Here is a 25619-nt window from a genome sequence, read left to right as displayed (position 1 = left end):
GTGTGGGTGGGTGGGTGTGGGTCCGGATGTGGGTGTCAAGCGTGGATTTATGTAGAGATTAATTTAGTGCCGGATCCCCCTCTCCTCCACCCAAGTCCTTCAGTGCATGAGTCCATGCATCCCAACAGTCTCCCCCCTTTATTTCTGTTGGAGTGGTGACTCGTTTGTGGGCCTGACACGGCAGTAATTAATATCAGCGTGTGTTCTGGGCCGGCATATTCACTGAGTTGGTCCTCAGTGGCTTCATTTGCTTGGACGACAGGAAATTCGTTGGTAGCAAGCTGGCAGCTTCACTTACAGCTACCCAAGCTTCGGGAAAATAGGATAAGCTTTTTTTTTTAACAACCGGGGGAAAATACAGCATCCCTCCCAGCAAAAGTAGTAAATATAATCAGCATGATTATAGCCACTGTCGGTGGCTACTGAACTAGAAGAAGTAGAAGAGTTAATGAGCCAGGGAATTCAACTCATGTCGACAGCGTTCGGTTGTTTAAAGAAACATGTGAGAACCCAGCATGCATAAACCACAACAGAATCCAAGATCAAATGTTGATTATGTATTGTAAAATCGAAACAAAAACAAGTTGCTCCAAATATGCTGAGACTTGAGTGCTAACTTGGCCCCACACGAATCAAAGTATATTTGTACATTTTGTACACCAAAGCAAAAAACCGTTCCCAGCGCATGACGTCAAGAGAGTTTGTCCCATTACTTAGCCGTAACTGCACAGTCACAAAAGAAACAAAGCCAAAGCGTACATGAGTGTGCACTTCCCTGCCATTTCATGCCGTAACGCACGTTGCACAGTTTTCAATGAACATGTCGTCTGCTCTCCGGATGTGACGACACGGTTCATTTACATGTGCTGGAGAGAAAGAGAATGTGAGAAGACGATGGATGTGGAATCGAAAGTTTGTTGACAATCCATAATGCGCGGGGACACGTTTTCTTCTCATAATGGCTAGTGAAGGACCTAGAAGAAATGGACCTATGAAAATAAGACTCACCGGTGAGTGGAACTGTATAAAAACAGGGGTGTTCAACCGGGCTGTATAAAAAAAGACCAGCAACATGCTCTGAGTGCACAAACATGGCTGCAAAACAGGAGCGTGTTGAACAAATTCAGCCTACCTTTTTGCATGTCCTTGTGTTTTCTCTGTTGCTATTATTTATGCTCGGGTCAGAGCATTGTGTGTATAGAAATGTGGCTACTTTGTAGTGAACACCGCCATTCTTTTTGACAGAGCTAGAGTTCTTCGAGGGGGTTGGCAGGTTTTGTTTATCATGTTTGTTCACACAGCAGTCTGTGTGTGACAATCATATTTTGAAGTGCAGCAGTCGTACTGTGGGTACATTTTGCCATGCATACAGTACTTAGACATAGTTTCAGCAGGATTCGATAGAGATTTGATAACAAGACAAAGACACTATTTTGAGTGACATTAAAACACTAATGATGACTACAAATCTACAATCATTTTGGTTGCCAGTATCAAATAGTTTGCTCTTTGAAAGGATACACAAATGCTGCAGGTGGGAAAACCATTTATTAACCAGCTGCTGGAAAAGAACAAATTTAATGTGTGCCAGTTACAGAATGACCCATGAAATTACATGTGGCAGGGCTCCCCCCAACCCATTTTCGCTCAGTTCAAATCATTAGTGTGTCAAAAATAAAACAGGTGGATGACCTTCCTTCTGAGACAAGTCCTGTGAATGCTGGCCACTACTTTGATTTTTTTTAAAAGGGTAACTTAAGAATAATCACTGGACTGATGCTGGTTATATATATATATATATATATATATAAAAACAAAAAAAACTATGGGGGAAGGGGGTGGGGGTGCAAAACAAAACACCTCAATCTTAAAAAGGAAACATGAAGTCAAGAGTTGTCACAGTGTCAGTACTTGTATACTTTGTACTAATCTGAATTGCATTGATGTTTGCACTGTGCTGAAAAATACATTTTTGACTTGGTTTGTGACATCACAGACAGAGCACACACACAAAATGACAGATCTCTGCTGGTTTTACATTTGTTTTGCTTGTAATGTCAGATGACCTTTGTACAGATTTAAGCTGATCTCATCAACTCACTGATAAGTTGCTATTGTACAGTCAAAGGATCTTGGTGTAATATTATTTAGATAAATTGATGAGCAGTTAGTGTCAACACTCACCTCAGATGGTGTGACTAATAGAGTAACTGTCCCAGGAAAGTGTGGAGAGGGTAATTATTTACTACACTGACAGTGACACCATCAGTACAATATATTACCAGGCAGGAAGAATACACATTTTTACAGCAGGAACTGGTGATTCAAACTCACATAGTCACAACCTTTGAAATGCAGGCTTGTTACTCTGCCATTTGAAGTATGCAGGCATCAACCAGTAACAGGTTTTAAAGTACTTAATCATTTTGAAACCAGTGACAAAACGGTGAAACCCAATGTCTTTCACAGTTTCTGTAAAGTGAAAGAGATTTGCTTACTGTTGCCACCAGTGACTAACATAGCTATTTATATAAAGCAAAGCAAACATTTAATCATAAATGATATAATTTATTGTTATAATTTATATTGATAGGATTCTCAACAGAGGAAGTAAAACAGGCTTGGCATTATCCACCACCTTTCTCAATTTTTAAATGTGCCAAGCACAGGATAAAGTTGATGAAATCAGTTGATCTTATGTAAATCTGTTTTGTCAAGTTTGTTTTGATATTGAAGTCTGTTTGGGCCATGTAATGCACACATATCAGTAGTTTGATGTCTCTTTGTGTCCTTACATTGTGAAGCCATCTGTCTTTAGTTTTGTGTTTCCTGTAATACCATGGTTAGATGGTTAGAAGAGGGGGAGGGAGCAAGGGGAGGGGGTGGGATGCCTACTGGAGGAGTTATTTGAAAACAACAACACAACTTAGGATTACTTTCATATCAAACTATTTTCTCTCCTTCAGTGCTTCACCAACTTACACAAGTTTTTTCTTGTATGGAGTGGGCTGAAATAAGTGAAAAGAAATAACCCTGATAACATAGCAGGTGAGAATTACCACACCAGGACAACAGTTTCTTTGTATGAAATGTGGTATATTCATAAAACATCTGCTTGTATCCTGCTGATTATAAAAGTTCATGTTTGTGATATTTTTTTCCTCTAATATTTTCTTCCAAGCTTGCATTGTATGCATGTATTTACTGTCTACATAGTATCTAAATCTATGCACATGAATACACACACACACACACACACACACACACACACATATATATATATATATATATATATATATATATATATTAGATCCTCTCTTTCCCCACTCCCTACATTCACATACATTGACTTGAACTCAGTTGAAGGAGGAAAATGCTTCAAATGACATTTATTGTTTTCCTCTGTTTCAGTGCTGTGTGCCAAGAACATTGCTAAAAAGGATTTCTTCCGTAAGTCTCTCTGCTCCTCTCTTTCACACTATCTTTACTAGAACTTCATTTCATTATTTTAGTGTTTGGAAGGCATATAAAGCCAAAGTACATTTTGTATTTCCTGAGGAGTATGATATATATAATATACAGAAGATTAAGCGAAACAAAACAAAGGGACACAATAATTATGATAGATTAATCATGTAATATTAAATAATGGTATGAATGCTGCATACCATGACATATTCCATGTAAACATTAGTGGAGAAAAATCTGTGTTAACCTGTGTGTGCCTGTCTTTATGTTTGTAGTACTGTAATGTATGTATGTACAAGCATGTATACATGTATGTATACATGCATGTATGTATGTGACATGTATACGTTAAGTATGCATGTGTGCATTTAAACACAAAAGTGAAAAACTCACAACACACACACAGACGCACGCGTGCGCGCACACATACACACACACACACACACACAACACATACACACTCATGCATATCATGTGAAAAGCCTAAATAATGCAGTATGATATCAATATTTAAAAACCTTGCCTTTAGTTTAAGTATTGTGATATGATATTGCATTATTTAGGCTTTTTCATGTGATATGTATGATGAGTGTGTATAGTCTGTGATGATGATTGTGTGTGTGTGTGTGTGTCTGTATGCGTGCGTGCATCATGTCAACAGGCAGTTTATCCAAGGTTCTATAGATTTCATGGAAACAGCCCAGAAAAATGCCCAATAATGGAACCATTATAGGTTATTCATTATAACAAAGAATGGCAGTGTTTTGGAAAGCAGTAAGCAAAACAAAACAAAGTTTATGCAAGTGCTGTTTATGCTGAAATTGCCATTTTCAAGGAGACATGCAAAAGCAAAGTAATCGAAAAACGAAATCATAGCACATATGATTTATTAGTATATTTAGAAATTGGTATGATTTACGTTGGAAAAACCTACCATATCAGTACATCTCTGGTATTTGAACATTGATTTGAAAACAAAACAACCACCATCAACTAATGACTATGCAGTGTCTGTGACACTGACAGTCTGTCTTGTCTTATTCATTGAATTACCCCGGTAGTGTTCCAAGTGTTTCTTAGGCTGACTTACCAATAATCGTTATTTCCAAAGGTTAAAGAAATTGGATGCTTTTTTCCATTTGGCCCTTATTTGTTCAAGGGAGCAGGGGTTTTTTTTTCTTAAAATTTCAGGATTTGGACGTCAACTTACTTTTAGGTTACATATGTAAATTATAAATTATTCCAAACCAATTAATACCTAAAACACACATTATATTGTTATGTTGTTGTTAATGATTGTTTCTTTTTCACGTTTCATATTTGATTTCCTTCTTTCATTTTTTATTTTGTTTTTGATAATATATGTGGATAATATTTTGACTCACTTGTGTAAACAAGTGAGTCTATGTTTTAACCCGGTGTTCGGTTGTCTGTGTGTGTGTGTGTCTGTGTGTCTGTGTGTCCGTGGTAAACTTTTACATTGACATTTTCTCTGCAACTACTTTGTCAGTTGACACCAAATTTGGCATAAAAATAGGAAAAATTCAGTTCTTTCCAGTCATCTTGTTTAAAACAATATTGCGCCTCTGGGATGGGCACAAAAAAATAAAGAATGAAGCCTAATTATATGCAAACTGCATTTACTGTTATATTTATATTTTTTGTATTCTCTAAACTTGGCACTTTGATCTGATATTCTGACCCAACAGCTAGAGCAGTCATTATTATCATTTTTTGTTCAAACAGGAACTTCTTTTGCCATGCATGGAAGTTTTATTTATTTTGCAAACGTTTTGGTGCAGATAGTAAAAAAGGGAAATTACTCTGTAATACTAGGGGGAGTTAATTTGCTTTAAACTGATCTTTCTCATCTTAAACATTACATTTTGAAACAAGAGAGGCAAGGCCTTCAAGACTCACTTATGATGCACTTTTTAAAAAACATCCAAGCTTTTTATGTATTGAGTATAATTTCAAAATGTAATGTTTAAGATGAGAAAGATCAGTTTAAAGCAAACTAAGTCCCCCAGCAGAGTAATTTCCTTTGTTTTACTGCCTGCAGCAAAACGTTTGCAATAAACAAAACTTTCATGCTTAGCAAAAGAAGTTCCTGTTTGAACAGAAAATAAAAATAATGACAGATCTTTTGTTGAGTCGAATATCAGATCAAAGTGCCAAGTTTAGAGAATATAAAAAATATAAATATAACAGTAAATGCATTATACTCAATACATAAAAAGCTTGGATTTAAAAAAAAAAAGTGTATCACAAGTGAGTCTTGAAGGCTCTGACTCTCTTGTTGTTATTGTGTGTGTGTGTGTTCTGTGTGTGTGTTGTGTGTGTGGAATCACATTTTATTACATGAAAGAAATGCTGTTTCCAGGTTTACCAGACCCATTTGCCAAAATCAGTGTGGACGGTTCTGGTCAGTGTCATTCTACAGACACCTGCAAGAGCACACTTGATCCCAAATGGAATCAGCACTATGACCTGTGAGTCTAAATATGTTTGCAGTTTATGTTCCTGGAGAAGAACAGCTCCTGCTGTTAAATCATGCATATATTTAAAAAAAAAGAAAAAGATTTATGACATCCTGTCACTTCTGCTCAGCTTCCCCTCTTCCTGCTCACCACATTTCCTTCTTGAAGTTGAAATTCAAAACACTTAGTTTCAAAGTCGCCCAGAGGCTTATCCACAGGTGTATCCTGAGACTTATGCTGATCAGTGGAATCTCTGGCCTGTTGTAAAGCATTATGTTTTGGGTGGTTTCAGTGTTGACTGACATATTGACATGATAACAATTTCAGAAATAAAATCGCGAATTACATTAAAATCTGCTATTTCTGAGTCAGTGTTTAACATTGTTGTGGATCAGTAAAGGTAGTCATTTAACTTGACATACCAGACATACTTGTTTTTTTGTTTTTTTAAGTGATAAACTAACAATATCAAACAGTACAATAGTAGTTGTAGATAATAACTAATTGATCTCTGAAAAAATAAAGCAAAAAAATTGAAAAAGCTGAGTTACACATCAGTGCTTTAAGACATCCCTCACTGAAATGTTGGGGCTATGTTTTTGCAAACTTAACATCCCCAGATTCTTCAAGCACAAGGTTACTTTGCTCTACCCCTTTATGAAAAACTACACAAAGTTTGGCTTACCTGTCTGTGTAACCACCAGGGGTGGCTTGCATGAGGTGATCTTTGCAGCACAAAGTTTGCTTAGACAGAAGAATATTCCTAAGTACTTGGAGTTTGCTGTGGAGTTAGGAACTTTTTTTTTTAATGATAATCAAACTTAGTGCTGCTGAGTTCTCTCATGCAGCCCACCCCAGGTGCAGTGCATGCCATCACTAATCAAGTTAAAATGTGGCACTCTGAATATTTGTGATGTCCACCAAGGATGAGGGCAAATGTTAAAAGGCTTCATAGTCAGTGAGCAGGATAACCCCAGAAAGAAAGCATCCATGGCTACAGAATGAAAAAAAAACACCCCCCCAAAAAAAAGAAAAAAGAAAAAAAAGGCAAAGAAAAGAGAAAGAAAAAAACCCACAAAAGATGTCCAAGGCTAAAGGTTGACATTGGCATCATATGGTGGTCTTATCACGGCCACAAGATGGTTGCTTGCTGCTTCTCATTATATCCTCTTCTGAAGGAACCAGTGTAACATTTAAGCCTGTGTATATCTGTCATGAGCAGTGATGTATTTCATAACAGCTCTGCTTCAGCTATATTGATCAAGCTCAAATTTAGTTCTCTAACGGCATTCACCATGAAAAAAAAACTTTTTTTTTTTAGATGATTCTACATCACTAGAGATTGACAGTTAACAGTTAACAGGACACTCCCACAGGGAGTTAGTATTGGCTCTTGATACTGCAGTGCTAATATGTATTGTGTATTTCACACAGTAAAACTGTGCAGCAACATACAACTAAAAGCAAGGAGCAAAACATGTTACAGAAAAAAACAACTTGACATTGATTATTTAACCTTTTATTGATTTAAAAGGAAAGTCAGTTCGTAAAACACATATTATTAAAGTTAATACATTTAAATGAACAACTTGAACAAGGGATATGTGGTTTGAACAGCACTTATTTTAAAAGAGAGGGGAAGCATCACTTGTTTGGGTAACATTTCTCAAAGGGAGTCAACTCCCAAGTAGAAACATTACTATTACAGTATTAGGCCATTGAATTGGATTGTCTCTCTCCACATATTTTTATGGGAGTGCACATTGCCAAAGGGAGCATAATTCCATATATTATATACATATAAAATAGTATATGAAAATTAAAGTAAAATTTCACAGGTAAATGTGTGTGTGTGAGAGAGAGAGAGAGATTGAAAATAAAACAATATCAGCTAATGTATAGATAACTTCATATAGTGTGTATGTGTGTGTGGGTGTGTGTGTGTAATGTAGAACATAATTATTATAGAGAACTGCAGGTCAAGTAAGGAAAACAAAGTAGCGTGCATTGTATTGTAATCATCTAATCAGTACAGACACACACACACACACACACACACACACACATGTACACGCACATGCACACACACACACACATATATATATACATATACATAGATATGATATATACATACATATATATAGAGAGAGAAAGAGAGAGAGAGTGCATGTGAGAGAGAGAGAGTGCATGTCTGTATGTATGTGGGGGTGTGTGTGTACATGTGAGCACTTGCCTGTGTTTGCATGTGTGTTATTACATGTGTAGCTGTGCTTTTTATAACAGTGAAGAGTTTCTGGATATTGAGTCCATGGTGCTTTGGTGTTGTGTTTGTTTTTATTTGGTGTATATTCTGCATCATATACGTGTTGGCTGTGGCTGATTTTCAGGTATGTGGGACTGAAAGACTCCATCACTATCAGTATATGGAACCACAAGAAAATCCACAAGAAGCAGGGGGCGGGCTTTCTAGGATGTGTGCGCATAATGTCCAACGCCATTCAGCAGCTCAAGGACACTGGATGTGAGTGACCGTTTGGTTTGTTTCTTTGGATGTTTATTAGTTGTGTAAAGTTTCTATCAGTCTCTCTTCTTGTTTGTATGGTGTTCGTGTGTATTGTGGTGTACTGTCCTGTATTGTGTTCTGTCTTCTTTTACATAATCGCAATTTTTTGTGATAAATTCTGGATTTTTCTCCACTTCTGTTTTGAAGCATGGTGTCTTGTCTTTGCCTGTTTGGTGCATTGTTAGTTTACAAACAAAAAAATGTCTTTAAAATAAAATGTACAGTGCTTGGGCAAATTAACTACGATGTTAAATTCATCTGAGATGTGAAAATATTTTCTAAGTATGAGAAATGTCTGTTTCTGATAAACATTTACTTACTGTATTTTAGCACACCATCCACACCAATAATACCATTCCTAATTAAAATTGCTTAAATATTTAATAAAAGTGATGTAATTGTTAATGTCCAAGCACAGTTTACAGTTGAGTTTATCTATTTCATGTTTTCATATTGCCATTATCCAACCTTGCTGAACACTTTATGAACACTAAATAATAAATTGAAGCAGGAAATGCTCTAGTTTGGCAGAATGAATCATTTGAAGAAACAAGGTGACAGTTATTTTTTGTATCACTCTTAAGGCATCACTTGTGTGTAATGAATTTTTTAAACATGATTATTAATAATTACAGATATATTCCACTCCAGTAGTAGGTCTGAAAATATTCCTTTCAGTTGCATGGCTGGTGTCATTCAAGCCAACATTGAACATTCCATAATTTTTGTTGTATTTATGTGGTGCTCCTGTGTATAGGATCAGGATTTTTTTTTTTATATATTGAAAATCCCAAGAATAATGTACTGTTGTGCAATAGAACAGATGCAGTCAGATTGTGTTATAGTGAAACTGAAATAGTTATTTCTGAACTGGTGCGAATGAAACTTGCAAACTATGAAACTGTCAACAGTGTAACTTGTACATGTCTAGAAAACAAAGAAAAGAAATAGGGGAAATAGTTGTTTTTTTTCCAAAACAGGTCAAAGTCAAACAGTGCCATCCATTTCATTAATCTGATTCATTGTTTTTCATAATCCAGTAAGAGGTTATATGAAAAACTGAAATTACAGTCTGCCATGAAAAATTGTAAGAAAACCTATTTGAAAGTGTTGGCATTCAGCATTCCAAGGTTGCAGAACTTTCATTCCTGGAACTTTCTAGTTCTGTCAGAAGCTTAAGCACACCATCTGTTTTTAATTTTGTCATTGCTTGCTGCTCCTTCAATGATTCCTGAATCAAAAAAAACATTTAAAAAAAAAAATTTAAAAAAAAATCAGAACGCTGATTGCTTAACTGAACTGCAATATCAATCACTTTTACTTTCAGTTTGAATGCAGAATAAATGTGTACATGCTTTGTCTCGGGCATTATGCTTACTGCTCATGAACATTGATGCTCAGTAAACACGGAAGAATCAGCTGTAGACTTAGCCATGTGAAAGAGCAGGGATGATTTTGTTTACTTTCAAAAAACAACAGCAAACAAGCAAACAAGGAAAAACAACTATGAAACACAATTCCAGCTGATATCCTTGTGATATCAATTTGTGATATTTTTTCTTATTCACTTTTATATTTTATGAGCCCATGCTATGTGTGTGTGTGTGTGTGTGTGTGTGTGTGTGTGTGTGTGTGTGTGTGTGTATTTGTATTTGTATTTGTATTTCTTTTTATCACAACAGATTACTCTGTTGTAATATAAACTGTTAACTCCCACCCAAGTCAAAACTTTTCTCATGTTTTGCTGAATCTGGGAACAGAGTCCTACTTTTTCTGAAGAGTTCAAGACTTCCTGGTGCTTATGATAAACACTAATTGTTCAGCATTGTCATTTTCATCCATTTCTTTATTTTTGTTACTGTCGTTCTTTGGACTTATCTGAATCTGAAGTCATTTGAGTTTACTGTATAGCTTCATTTACTTTTCACTTTTTGTTTGTCTCATGACTTATGTTTTTTGCATGTTGAATTACACATTTTTTTGTGTTTCGTGTGTCACAGCAGTTTGGATGCTGTCCAGTTTCATGCATTTCATTGCATTTTCTTTATCTATTCAGTACTGCCTGCTGAGTCACAGGTTCTCTTTTTGTTTTACTCAGTCATGAACAGGTGCATGCATGTGTACAAAAATTCTTGCACACATTCCCACACACATTCCACCCAAAAACACCATGAAAAAAGAACTGAAAGAAAGGAAAGGATAACATACATACATGAACTCTCTCTCTCGCGCGCGCGCACACACACACACACAGTGACAAATACATGCACGCACTGTCACTCTCTCACATACCCTTCACTCTTTGCTCACATGTATGTGTATATATATATATATATATACATATATATATATATTCCCCATCTTGCACACACCCCCCCCCCCATTTACCCCCCCCCCCTTCCCCCCCCCCCGGCCCCCCTCCCCCCCACACACACACACCCTTCCACTTACACTTCCACCCCAGCCCCTCTCCAGAGTAAGCTGAATGAACTGTAGGAAGCCACATCACTGATTTTGTGATACGTGTCTTACTTCTGTCTGTGGGTTCAGTGTTGTGGTTTTTATTGGCTGTGAAAGGCAGCTCACCCACATGACTCATTCATTGAGCAATGGATGCTGGCAGACACCTTTGCCAGCAACAGTCAGTGGGAAAAACATACAGAATGTATATTTCAGCCGTGGATCAAGAGGTGGCTAAGTATTTTAAAGAGTGCAGAGGTGTAGGTAGACTAGTTTCACAGTTCCCACACAATTCAGTCTATTTTGGTGGTGGTGTTGTTGGATGGCTTTTTGGAAATATGAAGCATGGACTTGCGAAACATTGTTCAGAGTGAGTGAGTGGGAAGACAAGTATGTCTTGGGTCATTTTCTGGGATAAAGCCTTTTTTCTCCTTTTGGTAGAAGAGTTATTTCTTTAAAAAAAAATTTTTCATTGCTCTCAGTCTTGACTTCAGACTCTCATCAACTGAATTAGATCAGTTTCTGTGAGAGATTGACTGCTGTGGCAGACAGTTTTGGCCAGAATGACTTGGGTACTGCTACTACAGTACAAGTCATTGGGAAGCAGGTCATTGTCTGTTGAATCATGATTCTTTTTGAAATATTCCAGCACTTAACAGATTCTGCAGTGGTGCCTCTTTGACATATACACACAGCAACAAGGTATTTATTCAAGAGTGGATAAGGTCCACATACCACACATGAACATACCACACACAGTACAGAGAGATGGACAAAAGAAATGCATTGTGAACTGATGTTTTTATGATCGAACTGTGAGTAAAGTGTATTAGGGTGGAACAAACTCGACTCTGATGTGGTAAGCGCTCCAACGTTGAATAAAAAATCACTTGGATTCCATGTTGAAAAATTAGCCGTCCACTAGTGCCATACTCACTCATGTTGCCACAGTCACAACAGTGCCAGACTGTCACAATCAAAAGGGCAGACCAAGAGAGAACATCAAGAACAGATTTTGGCTGAACAGCCTTACCAATCTGCGTATCATATTGTGCCATATCATATCATGTATTTCAAGAGAATAATGACAAGAATAATGATGAATACTCTTGAGCACTTTTCTCCCAAAGAAGGAGCTCAAAGCACTTTATAATAAACATTATGGATATATACAATCACATGATACTACTTGCGAAAGGAAGAAAATAATGATTTAACACATGAAGCATAAACCATATTCAAAGACTATGTATTACAATTTTTACACACACACATACATGCAGACACATAGACAGAAACATAGACACACATACAGACACAGACAGACACACAGACAGACACACACACACACACACACACACACACACACACACACACACACACACACACACACACACACACACTGCTTTAACTCCTTGACTGTAGCTGATGAGTATATTCATCAGGGAATGGCAATTTATTGTTAGGGAACACAAACCAGTGCGTCAAGTACCATCCTTTATTTGTTCTGCTTTTGGACTGCATTACTTCACTCAGTTAAACTAATCACACTACTGGAATGTATATACTCAATAAATGTAAAATCTGGCTCACTTGTCTCAATGATTTTGCTTCATCATGGTTCAGCAATGAAGGGATTAAGTTACTGAGGAACTAGGTTGACCGGAATGGTTGGGAAGACAAGGGGAGACTGGGGATGGGATAATCTCCCAAAGAGTCATACAGCATACACTATTTTAAAGTCCCCCATCCCTGACCTTGTGTCATTTCCAGTGGCCACAATTTTCAACAGTCCATAGCTGATGTACAATTTTTTCAAATCTTTGTTGAAATGCTCATTTGGTTTACTGTATATATAATATAGTGTTTGTTTTTTGTTGTTTTCTGGGGGGAGGGTGTGTGTTTTTTTGTTTGTTTTTTTTAAAACAAAACTTCAGTCAGTTATTTTCATTGTCTAATAGTATATCAGACTTTATAAATGGACATTTTCTGAAAGTGGATAACACAAATACATGGGTTGGTGTGTGCACAAAAGCACGCATGTATGCACGCATGCACACTCACACACACACACACATGCACACGCACACGCACACACACACACACTCTTTCTCTCACTCAGTCACTCTTACAGATATGTGAACAGTGACTTTTACTCTCCTCCTGCTGTTCTTTTCTCTCCCCTCGGTTGTCTAATATCGCTTACAGTGAAAAGATGTTAACTAAACAAGGAACATACAGGCTGTGGTACTCAGAAGGACAGCTGTTGGTACCCAGGGGGTATGTTTACCCCTCAGGCATACCACCCACATTGTGAAGGCAGGGAAAGAAATGAAAGACGGCATGTGCTCTCAGGTCTGCTCAGAGATGTGAGCAGTATCCAGTCACCCTGCAGTGAGGTGTTGGTGGGGGAGGTGGGTGTGTCTAGATACTGTTTCACATTGTGGGAGTGGGGAGGGTAGGTGGATGGGGAGGGATTGGTGGGGGAGGGTTATTTAGGGGTGTGTCTAGATACTGTTCCACAGGGTGTGTGTGGTGGGGGTGGAGGTGGGTGTGGAAGGGAGTTGGAAGTGGGGGTGGGGGGGACTGGCAGTGGAGGGATCTTCAGGGGTGTGTCTAGATACTGTTTCACATAATGTATGTGTGGAAGGGGCAGGGATTGGTGGGAGAGGGAGTGTCAGAGGTGGGTATGGATACTCTTTGACATTGTGTGTGACAGTGACACAGTGTCAATGAGGTTTATGATTTTGTTTATTTATTTATTAAGACATCTTCATCTTGCTATATCACATATTCTTGAAGCTTTATACACTTTACAATAGCACTAAAAACACCCTATGATACAGGTCAGTGGTGTGTGTGTGTGTGTATGTATGTGTGTGATGGGGAGAGAGAATCTCATGTGTGTGTGAGAGGGATTGGTGGGGGAGGGAGCTTCACACACACACTATCTCTGTCTCTCTTTCTCTCTCTCTCACATGCACACACCACACACACACACACACACACTATCATACAAAGATGTAGGATACACAGTGACACACAACCATAAACACACATCCCCCTTCATCCCCCGGCCCTACTTCATGAACACATGTATGCTTACACAAAACACACAAATACTTTTCCATAGAATCACACACACACACACACACGCACACACACACATAATTATGCACACACACACACACACACACACACACACACACACACACACATAATTATGCACACACACACACACACACACACACACACACACACACATGCCGAAACATTCTCTTTCACCCTTTGGAGATGAGTGTGGTTAAAGAACAAAAAGAAAAATAACAACTGTTAAAGCTGTTATTGCTTTGTGAATGCTTGGATTCATGCTCAAGCAGCCCCATTTACGCACGCTCCCCCCCCGCCCCCCCCCCCCCCCCCCCCCCCCCCCCCACACACACACACACACACCACCCCCCTCCCCATTACTCCTCTTCACCCCCTTTTCTTTCTTGGCATCGTGCATATGGGCACACAGGCAACAGCAAAAATAGTGTATGTCTGCCTGCAGCACTGGCTTGATGCTGCTACTACTGGCTTGATGCTGCTACTACGTATCATCCAGTACCTTGACTCCATTCTCATCTCACCTTGCAGCCAGCTCCCACGTACTGCCTGCCTGCCATCTCTGTCTTGCCTGCCTTACAGTCCTACTTGGGCTTGCTGCTGGAGCATGTAGTGTGTGTATAGTAGAATGGCAGTCTGGATCGTGATGAATAGAACCGCGTGTGCCCTTGTAATGTGTTTTCATGCCAATTAGTCTTTTTGTTACGTGTGGGTTCAAGACATGAATGGTTACTGTGCTCACAGTGGGTGAATAGGTCTGCTGTACAAGTCCTGTGCTTTGTGAGAGCTTGTGTTTTAACATTGTGGGAAAGGAAACAGTCGTTTACATGTAATGTTACGGTGGAGTGCCATAGTTATAAAAAGATACTTGTTCCCCAGTGTGATCTGAGGTCACTGGGTAGGTCACAAACAGGTTCTTTGACATGGGAACTGTGTCAGAAATAATGCTTCATTGGCTGGAGTGTGCTTCACTGCTGTTAATGTGTGTGAGGTTTTGATGAGTGTGATAGATAACATAGGTTTGTTTTACAGTCTTTGTCTTCATTGTGAAGTAAACACAACCATTAACTGTTATTCATCAGGCCTGTAACAAAGCTATGTGTGTTCAGTCTGTGTGCCAGCACTCAACACAGGGAACTAATATTCCTGTGAGTAGTTTCACAAGAAAACATCTGACAACACAGTCACCATGGACATCAGTTGGTGCAGGTCACAGAGATTGACAGATAAACCATCCTGGTGCCAGGTTTTAAGTCACTGAGAAATTGAACTGCTCACACCTGAAGAAAGGGAGTGCCACTTTTAATGTAATGTTAACTCAGATCACAACAACAGTAAACTGAAATCAGATTTGAGATCTGGCTGTTGCCAGTGTCACATATTAGCAAGTGTTTCACTTGAGTGGAATGTGATCAGTTTCTGTTTGACGTGAGGTTCAGTCTGGTGGAGGGGGCCGAGTGTGGTGATTCTGAAGGGAGGAAAATGTTCAACATGTGATCACAGAGAAGTGTGTTCGGCTCATGACAATTTAGTGTGTGGTATTCTTTGTGGGCCACTGACAGCAGACAACCCAGTTTGATTTCTTTATTGTGTATGGTAATCTCTGTGAACCACTGACCGTGTGGACATTCAGGCCTGTGAGAGCAGCATCCTGCTGAATGAATGGTGCTACAAATCTCCACCCACTCCGTGCCAGGGAGGCCTAGCATGGCCGTCATCAAGTTTCAGCGTCGCATGAGCCTCCCCACTGTGTCTTTTTCAGTCCAGCGCCTGGACCTGCAGCGCCAGAGCTCAGATGACACGGACTCTGTGCGGGGACAGATTGTCATCTCCCTCATCTCTAGGGACCGGGGAGGGTCAGGGCCAGCTGTGGCTGATGCCTCTGGGATCTCACCGTCCATTCCATACGATCCCAGTGAGCTGCCAGAAGGGTGAGTCAGGATTGCTCATGCATGCATTTTTAATGATAATAATAATAATGATAATAATAATGGATACTTCTTGAGCGCTTTCCTCCCTGAAAGGGAGCTCAGAGCTCTTTACAGTAAACATAAAACACACACACATACACATGTACACACGCACGCATGTCCAATGTCCACATTTTTCTGCTGGGAACTTAACAGACCGTTTTATTGTGATCCCAGCGAACTGCCAGAAGCATAAGTTATCAGATGTCATGTGTTCATGGAGGTTCATTAGTTTCAGAGGTTGGGCAGGCAGACTGGTTTATTGTTGTGTATCCTGCTTAAGTTTAAATGGGAATTTTGTATTTTTCTATATGTCTTGCATTACAGGCTTCCTGTCCAATGTCTGTTGTCCTGTGTGCATTTTGTCCATAGTGATAAAAATAACCCAAAAGGGGTGCAGTGCCTGAGTGTAGGAAACAGACTTCAGTTGCTCTGTATTCTTTTTTGCAAACAGTAAAAACAGGGGGGGGGGAAATCACATGAGAAAATGACTGACCCTGATAACGGTGCACCGTATCAACAGTCATGTGGAATAAACAGGACACAAAAAGGGAAAAGAAAAAATAAACCATGCAAACGAGTGAACATTACCTAATTAGGTAAGAGTTCACAAGAGTGAAGATTAGCTGTTTGCTGCTGCCAGTATGATACAGAACAATAAAACAGAGACTCAGTCCCACCCTCTCTCTTTCTGTGTTAGACAAGGGGCAAGGCAGCCGTTTTTTCAGTGTGAGAACAGTGGCCAGATCTGTACAGTATTGACATTATCAGTGTAGTGTACCCTGTGAAAGCCAAGGATACCCAGGAGACCCAGCTCTGTTTACCCAGGCCTGTGAGGAAGGGCTGGAAGACATTGCCACCCCGTGAGGTAAACAGAGACCAGGTGCAAAACTCCCCCTGCCATTACTGGGCGAACCTTTGAAAACACCTCTGCCAGGTAAAGGGCAGAGGGGTACAGGAAACCTTGGGAGATGAGGAGAGGCAGGGTTGTTTTTTTGGTGGGTGGGGTGGATGGGGGTTACTATCCTTCGCAGTCTCTCTATCTCTGTCTCTGTTTATCTGTCTGTGTCTTTTCCCACTCTGTCATTTCTCCCTTCTCTCTTTTCACCCATCCCCCTCTCTCCCCCTCCAGTGTTTCTGTCTCTGTCATCCTCCTCTCCTCATCTCCCCATTCCTTCCATCCCTGTATTTTCTCTGCCTCTGTCTCCCATCATCTTGCCCCACCCCCTCCCCACCTTCCAGTACTCTCTCCCAGCCTCTTTCTTTCTGTTTCTTGTAAATCATAGTAAATGTCTGCTTTTTCTTCTGCTTATAGCAATTCATTCAAAATATCTTTTTCTTTCTGCTCAGTGTAAATCATAGCAAATCTCTGGTTTTTCTTTTGTGTTTTTTCTATATCTGTTGCTCCCCCTTCTTCTTTCTCTTATTCTCTCATGACTCCTTGAAGAGTCACTGGGGCACCACACTGATTTGTTCACCAGATTCCTCCACCTCCAGGTCTGTCGGTTTTGTATCAGAGCCTGGGTCTCAGCAAATCCCCATCCATTCTGCAGCATTGTCTGTCCATTTTTTCTGTCTTCCCCTCTGTCTTCCTCCTTCAACAAATCCTTGGAGGATTGTTTTATCAAGGCCATTGAATCTTGTTAAATGGCCATACCAAAGTTGTTCTCTTTTTTCATTGAAGTCCTCAGATTTTGATATAGTACAGCGTGGGGGCCCATCTCTTGCGTGTGTACAGGAAGATGGAATATACAGCAGGAGCTTGATCTTGTGTTTCCTGGAGATGTTATTGTTTTTCCCTACAGCTTTTAGTGCTGATGATGTCTTTGCTATCTTTGAGAGGATTTCTGGTTTGGATCCTTCATTGCTGTGATGGTGAGTGAACTGTTGAACGGTTTATAGCTTCAGTCCATGACAGTTATTTTAGCAAAGTTGATGGTGTGGCTAGTCATCAGCTTGGTCTTTTCAGCGCATATTTCTATTCCATATTTTGTCTCATGTTTCATCCAGTCCTTTAAGAAGCTTAGTGAGTTCTTGCTCACTGCCTGCCAGGTCATTGATGTCATCTATGAAACGAAGGTTTGTGACAGATATTCCTCCAGTGCTGACTGTGCTGATGTAATCTTTATGTGTGTCAAGTCATATGCATTCCAAGAATTTGTTGAACAGTGTGGGAGACAGAAGATAGCCCTTATGAACACCCTCTGAAATATGGAACCACTCCATTCCAGGAATTTGTTGAACAGTGTGGGAGACAGAAGGTCGCCCTTGTGAACTTCCTCTGAAATATGGAACCACTCCATCCCAGGAATTTGTTCAACAGTGTGGGAGACAGAAGGTCGCTCTTATGAACGCCCTCTGAAATATGGAACCTCTCCATCCCAGGAATTTGTTCAACAGTGTGGGAGACAGAAGGTCGCTCTTATGAACGCCCTCTGAAATATGGAACCACTCCATTCCAGGAATTTGTTCAACAGTGTGGGAGACAGAAGGTCGCCCTTATGAATTTCCTCTGAAATATGGAACCACTCCATTCCAGGAATTTGTTCAACAGTGTGGGAGACAGAAGGTCGCCCTTATGAATTTCCTTTGAAATATGGAACCACTCCACGGTAGGATTCTGTGTGAGAACCGCACTGGTTGCTTTGGAGTATAGTTGCTGGATGGTGTTCATAAGCTTTTGCCCAATGTTAATGTTTTTTTCATTGGGGCCCATCATATCTCCTGCCTGACCCTGTCAAATGCCTTCTTGAAGTCCAAGAAGATAGAAATCCCTCTGGTGTTGGGGTGTTTTTCACAAAAGGGTATGCAGGTTAAAGATCTGTTTGATGATACTTCTGCCTTTGTGGAATCCAACCTGTTCTTCAGCAATAATATTATCAGCTAACAGCTGTAATCTGTTCAGAATTATCTTGAACATTACTTTGCTAGCATGGCTAATCAAACTGGTGATGTGGTAGTTCTGGCAGTGTTGGAGATTTCCTCTCTTGGGGATGGTGATGGTAAGTGATTGGGTCCATGGCATGGGCCATTTGCCTGTGTGCCAGATTTTGTTGTAGCTGGTAGGATATCAATTAATGCACCTCTGGCTCAAAAGTTCTGCAGGGATGTTGTTAATGCTTGCAGCCTTGATACATTTCCACAACTTTGCTGCTGTTAAACCTCTTCATGGAGTATTGCAGAGACATCCCCATTAAAAAAATAAAATCTTGCATTGTTAGCGTGCCTGCATCTTCTTTACTATGTTTGTTGTAGAGGTCAGAGCTGTACTCTTTCAGCCTTTTTAAGATGCCTTTTTTTCCTGTGTGAGACGGTTGCTGTCCTTGTCCTGGATGGTGCTGAATTTATTTTGGTTCTGTTTGGTCTGATCTTTTTCAGTCTCAAAGGTTTTCTTTTTTTTGTTATTGTCAATTTTTTCTCAGTATGTTTACAAATGTTGTTCAGTCCAGCTTTCCTTGGCATTCTTCAGGTCATGGCCGATCCTCATGTTTATGGTGCTGCACTCCGTTCTTTTCTCAGTTTTCTCATGTGGATTTATACTCTTTTCTTTCTGTATATTGGAATTCAAAGCAGATATCTATTTTTCTTTCTGCTCATTGTAAAGTAAATGTCTATATTATGTAGAAATAGAGACCAGTTGATCAACAGTAACAGAGTACTTATTTAAGTGAACACCTGTCTCAGAGGTCATACGACAAAGCTCAGCTTAGGGGTCCTGCCTAACCCAGATATATTTTTTGTTGATAGAAAATTGGTGTGCTGCTGATGCGGGCAATGGTTGCCTGGGAGATGGACCAAATCAAATAATGTTGGTGTTTCTCATTTCCTGGTTAGTCAGTTGGAGAGGGTAGTTATCAAACAGAATGCAAAGATAAAACCAGACCAGGCTGTCAGCGATGGTTTGTTAATGACATTAGGCAGAGGCAGAGGCGTTCCTGGGTTTATAGTTAGCACATTATAATCACATATTATTTCAGAAGCTTAGCAGACAAATTTGCAGAACAGTTACTGATTGCTAATGGCATACTGAAGGCTGTGCATATGCCCACATCAATGTTATCATGGCTGAAGTGTCTTAAATCCATCCTGTTTCTCTGAGTTCATGTACATCACTGTGTTGTGCATGTTCCCCTCTGCCAGTTCTGCTTCCTTTTCCAGACAGGCAAGTGTAAACATAAATCTGATAGAGGTAATATAGAGGTAAAGATGATCTTTGTTGGCAGAATACTTGTGTTCACTGTTGTCTATTGTTGTGTGTGTAGGTGTGGGTGTATGTTGTGAGGTGTATGTCCATGAGAGTATGTGTATGTATGTGAGTGTGAGGTGTGCATGTGTGTGTGTGTGGCTGTGTGTGTGTGTGTGGCTGTGTGTGTGTGTGTGTGTGTGTGTGTGTGTGTGTGAGAGAGAGAGAGAGAGAGAGAGAGAGAGAATCTATTCTGTGTTATGATCTTTTTTCTGCTGTAATTATTCTTACTCTTCTTGTGAAGCATAGACCTTTACACTATACAAAAGGAGACTGTTCCATCACCATTGTTATTATTCAGTTATTGTATTGTAATTATGATTGTTATCAATTTAACCTGGTTTATACTAGTGAAGCATCACATGAAAACTCTACTGCCCTCTCATCAAAGGCCATGATAACAGTTGTACCTGGCTTTTTTTGTTTTTTTTTTTTTTGAAGACTAAGCTCAAAATATCATATCATGTTAAATTGAGAGTACTGGCCACAGAAACATGCACTCTAGGCTTAGCAAAAAACAGACTGGGGGGGGGAGGGATTCCTCCATCAGCATGCAGACAGATGTTTGGTACAAATGTCACTGGAATGTTCAAGTGTCATTGGAACTACCATAGAGAACCAGCATACAAGTGTTGGCTACAAGTGTCACTGGAATGTACCATTGAGAACAACGGATGTTGGATACAAGTGTCACTGGAATGTGCCATTGAGAACAGATGTTGGATGCAAATGTCACTGTAATGGCCATTGAGAACAACAGATGTTGGATGCAAGTGTCACTGTAATGGGCCATTGAAACAGATGTCGGATACAAGTGTCACTGTAATTGGCCATTGAGAATATCAGATGTTGGATACAAATGTCACTGGAAGTACCATTGAGAACAAGAGATGTTGTTTACATGTATCACTGTAAATGGCCATTGAGAACAACAGTATTGGATACAGGTGTCACTGGAAGTACCATGGAGAATCAGCACTGGTTACATGATGCCTGGATAATCTTCATAATTCATTTAATTTATTCTTTAAGCTTTTTGACTGCCAAATACAACCAATAGTGCAGTATGGATCTGAGCTATGGGGGCTAGATAATGCTGTTTTTCATTGTGAATCAGTTCATTTGTTGGCTTTAAAGACATTTTTAGGAGTAGATATACGAACGCCAAATGACTTTGTTTATGGTGAAACAAACCGATATCCTATATATATAAACTCTGTTTTGAATTGTATTCGCTACTGGATCAAACTTGTTCACATGGAAGATAGCAGGATACCGTCTAAGGCTTATAAAATGTTGTATGATTTAGATATCAAGGGAAAGAAAAACTGGGTAACTAAGGTTCGTCTTTGTTTGTTTGAATATCGATTTGGTTTTGTGTGGATGGAACAGGGTGTTGGAAGTGTTAATGGTTTTATATCTTTTTCGCCAAAGGCTAATTGATTGTAGATGGCAGACTTGGAATAATCATATTCATACCAGCAAGAGATTTGATATGTGCAGAACTTTCTGTAGTGCACATGATTTAAAACCTTGTCTACTGCAAGATATGGACAGGCACTTGAAATTTATAACAACAAAATTTAGATTAGGAATATCAGAACTGACAGTGCATCGCTCAAGACACAAAACTTCTAGTACGAATGATTTAGTCTGCCCTCTATGTAACGAATCTGAAGAAAATGAATTGCATTTTGTTCTTTGTTGCCCAGTGCTAGAAAATATTCGTGAAATGTTTATAAAAGCAAAATATTACAAACAACCCTCTTTGTTTAAATTAAGTCTGTTAGTGTCGTCAAGGAACAGTAAGGACGTTTGTGATTTTTCCTTGTTTTTGTATAAGGCTTTCAAACTTAGAGAAATAGTCACTTCGTGAAATGAATTTTATTATGTTTTGTTATCTGCATTTATGCTTGTTTGCTTATGTTGTCTTATTGAGTTGTAAAATGTTCATATTAACCCCTTCACTTGGGGTTGAGGCCTATATGTGAATAAACCATTCCGTTCTGTTAAACCATTCTGTTCTGTTCCATTCTCCCTCTCTCTCTCTCTCTCTCTCGCTCTCACATACACACACAAACACACACACAAAGTGCTCAAGGCATGTAAAGGGTTGCATCACTGAAAGTCGGTTTGGTTTTTACGCTGTTGCCAAGCTTGTTGCAGCAAGCGTGAGTGTATTTGATGTCGGATGCCAAAGGGGAGCATTCCTGGAGGGGCGGCTTTCAGATTAGCGTTTTATTATTTTATTTACTTCAGTGTCTCTGGACAGTAGTGCCTGCAGAAAGGTTGGGTGTCTGTAAATAGGAAAGATAGGGACAACTGAATGAACAGATAAATTGATATCTAAGTTATAGTTTAATATAACTAAGTTATGAAACAAGCTTAAGAATTGATGATTAAACATATCAGTTATTGATATTACTGTGACACTTGCATGAAACGTGAAAGGAATCAACACATAAACAAATGTCACAGAACATGAGGACAGAATTATGGAGAGAAAGAAAGAGGTCAATGCCTGTGGGGATAAATTTGTGTGCTGCTTCCTTTAAAAACAACAACATGGTGCCCATTAATTTCAAAAGCACTTTTTTGTGGAGCCTATTACATAGTTACTCATATATTGAGTATTCTTGTGTGCACACGTTTGTATATGTGTGAAATGTTGAGAAGAAAGGGCAAAGTGCATTTGAGTCCTGGTCAGAGAACATCATCTTTATTCATTTTAAATAAAGAATATTGATTCTGTGCAATGTCCATTTTAATCATTCTTACTGTTTTTTGTTTGTTTAATAGTTTATTGAGTCATTCTTGTTATATTCTAAGGAATTTTCATTAACTCAGCTCTGCATTGGGCTGATCATGGGTTTTGTCCCTTGTTGATGAAAATGAAAACTCTCCTGTCTTCAGGAAGTGTCCAGCACCAATAGCTGGCATCTTGTCCTGTCGCTGTTCTTGTCTCTTTCTGGTCTCTTCTCAAATATGTTCACATGTTAATACACATGCATGCAGTAATGCAACCGCTCATACATACACATGTATGCTCTTGGGGGGGAGGTGGCAGAATGATAAAGATGCTTATCTGCCAGTACCCTGTCTGTGAGGGTCTAGGTTCAATTCTTGCTCTCACCCTTTCTCCCAAGTTGACAGGAAAGTCAGTCAGAGGAAATCCAGTCTGATAGGCACACACATATTTATACATGCACTCAAGGCCTGAATAGTGTGTTGTTATGCTGCTGTCAGGCACCTGCCCAGCCGATGTGGTGTAGCATATATGGATTTGTTAAGTGCAATGACACATCTTTGAGAAATTGAAACTGAAACATACACTTGTCTAATATCACATTATGTGAAATTACTTCACTGAAGAACTACAACCACACTACTGCTAGTGTGACTACTACCACTTGTACAACTATGACTACTACAGATGCATGCACAAAATGTACACACAAACACACACAAACATGAACACACAGAGAAAACTCAGACACTTAGTTGACAATACAGAAAGGTACTAGTATTCTTGGAATGTGTGGAGTATTCAAAGTCTATATGCTGTCTGCATTGTATGTAGTGCTTGATGCCTTCTGTTGACTCAGTGTATGCTGCATGTCTGTATCACAGGTGGGAGGAAAGACGGTCGGCCAGTGGAAGAGTGCATTATGTCAATCACATCACCAGAACCACTCAGTGGGAACGCCCTACCAGGTCAGATTAGTTTTCTTTATTTTGTGTTTTCACTTCTGATTTGATTGTGAACCTTGCGTAAACGTGTGTTTGTGTGTATGTGTTCGCATGCGTGTGTGCACAAGCTTTGTGTGTGTGTGTGTGTGTGTGTGTGTGAATGGTAAGTAAACTTCAACACAGGCATTTTCTCAAGAGGAATGGGAACCTTAGTGGATATACCAGAGAGTGGTAGTAATGAGGAAGGCCTTTCCTTCAGTCATTCCTTTTCTGATGACATGGTAATCAGGGTGAGAGGTCACAGACCCAGATCATCAATTTGCAAAATAGAACAGGCTGACTGCACAACAGAGATCACGTCCTATTAGTTTATGAAACCGATTAACATCTCATATCTGTTTTTGTTGATCTTGTTTTTGTTGTTCTCACCTCATCTTAAAAATTTCTGAAATCAGTATTTCTTCTATTTTTTTTTATTTCCCTTTTCCTTTATCAGTTTTTCACTTTTTATGTTTTTTAAATTCCCTTTTCATTTTTTCTTTTTCTCCATCAGCTCTTAGCTTTTGTTTCATTCCTCGTCAAAGGGAAAAGCTGTCATGGATGTGTGCATGTGTGGCCACACATGTGTGTGTGCACTACATGGTGTGCATGTGCACTGTGTGGATGTTTCACATTCCATCACACGCATCACTTTGAAAAGCCAGTTTAAGTGACAGGACGGTCTGGCCACCCAAGAGGGTTCTGCCCACCAGCATCAACCCTGTCTGTGGTAATCTCCCTTTCAAAAGCTGGCATCTCTCCAGCGTATGAAGGGATCATTATGGAAGGAAACTTGTTGCTCTTGAGATTGCATGCAGTGGTGCACGTCTTGTTAGAGGCAGGTGGCCCATAACCTGTGTTTGTTTTGGTAACAAGGGAGATAAGGCCCTCCCGGCTGGGGAGAAGTTATCAGGTGTTTTCTGTTTGCATGGTTTGGACAAGGAATGCTGAAGATAGCAAAATAAGTAGTTATATTGTGCAATACATGTTGTTGATCTGCATGTTTATCTTCCACCTGGATTCTGACAGCGGTGATTGGAACACCATTACCAACATTTAGTTACAAACAACTTGAACGTACTCTCTAGTTCGTGTCTTATATTTCTAGAAATAACTTCATTTTGCTTTTTTTGTTTGTGTGTGTTTAAGGCCAGACACGGTAGTACAAAAACGTATGAAATAAACTTGAAGTTTATGGCTTTCTGTGACATGGTATGCAAAGATATTGGACTAAACATGTCTAAAAAGGTCATTTTGTGCAATTTATCATGACGGTTTCCATGGAAACGAATCCAAAATGGCCGACAAACAAAAAAAATTAAAAGCTTATAACTTCGATACCTTTATAGATATTTCTGTTTGTTTTATTTGATTTATTTGTATTTGTTCTTTATTATAGTGCAGTGGTATTTTGGAATTTGAATAAATACATTTATTATTATTTTTTTGTTGAAATGTGTATAAATTCCTTGACATAATTTTTTTTTCAAATGACTGTATATTCATTCTTTTACTAGTACTATTCAACCCACTGCACTATAATAAAGATAAATACACAAAGAAAGAAAGTACCAAGTTTGAACATGCTATCTTTTAAA

At 39.2% G+C, this 25619-nt stretch overlaps 1 protein-coding gene across 1 annotated transcript in view; it reads left to right on the top strand.

Annotated features, from left to right (window-relative positions):
- Window positions 1-876: 876 nt before the first annotated feature.
- Window positions 877-25619, top strand: part of LOC143292958 (E3 ubiquitin-protein ligase SMURF2-like) — a 59134-nt gene continuing 34391 nt past the window's right edge. The window contains 6 exon segments of the mRNA XM_076603679.1: window positions 877-1010; window positions 3412-3450; window positions 5852-5960; window positions 8336-8469; window positions 15842-16010; window positions 23923-24006. Coding sequence (XP_076459794.1) covers window positions 959-1010; window positions 3412-3450; window positions 5852-5960; window positions 8336-8469; window positions 15842-16010; window positions 23923-24006 — 587 coding nt within the window. The 5' untranslated portion in view covers window positions 877-958.

The sequence above is a fragment of the Babylonia areolata genome, chromosome 18, assembly GCF_041734735.1.
Source record: "Babylonia areolata isolate BAREFJ2019XMU chromosome 18, ASM4173473v1, whole genome shotgun sequence".
In the NCBI taxonomy this organism is placed as follows: domain Eukaryota; kingdom Metazoa; phylum Mollusca; class Gastropoda; order Neogastropoda; family Buccinidae; genus Babylonia; species Babylonia areolata.
The sequence above is the reverse complement of the archived record's forward strand: the minus strand, read 5'-3'. Positions and strand labels throughout refer to the sequence as shown.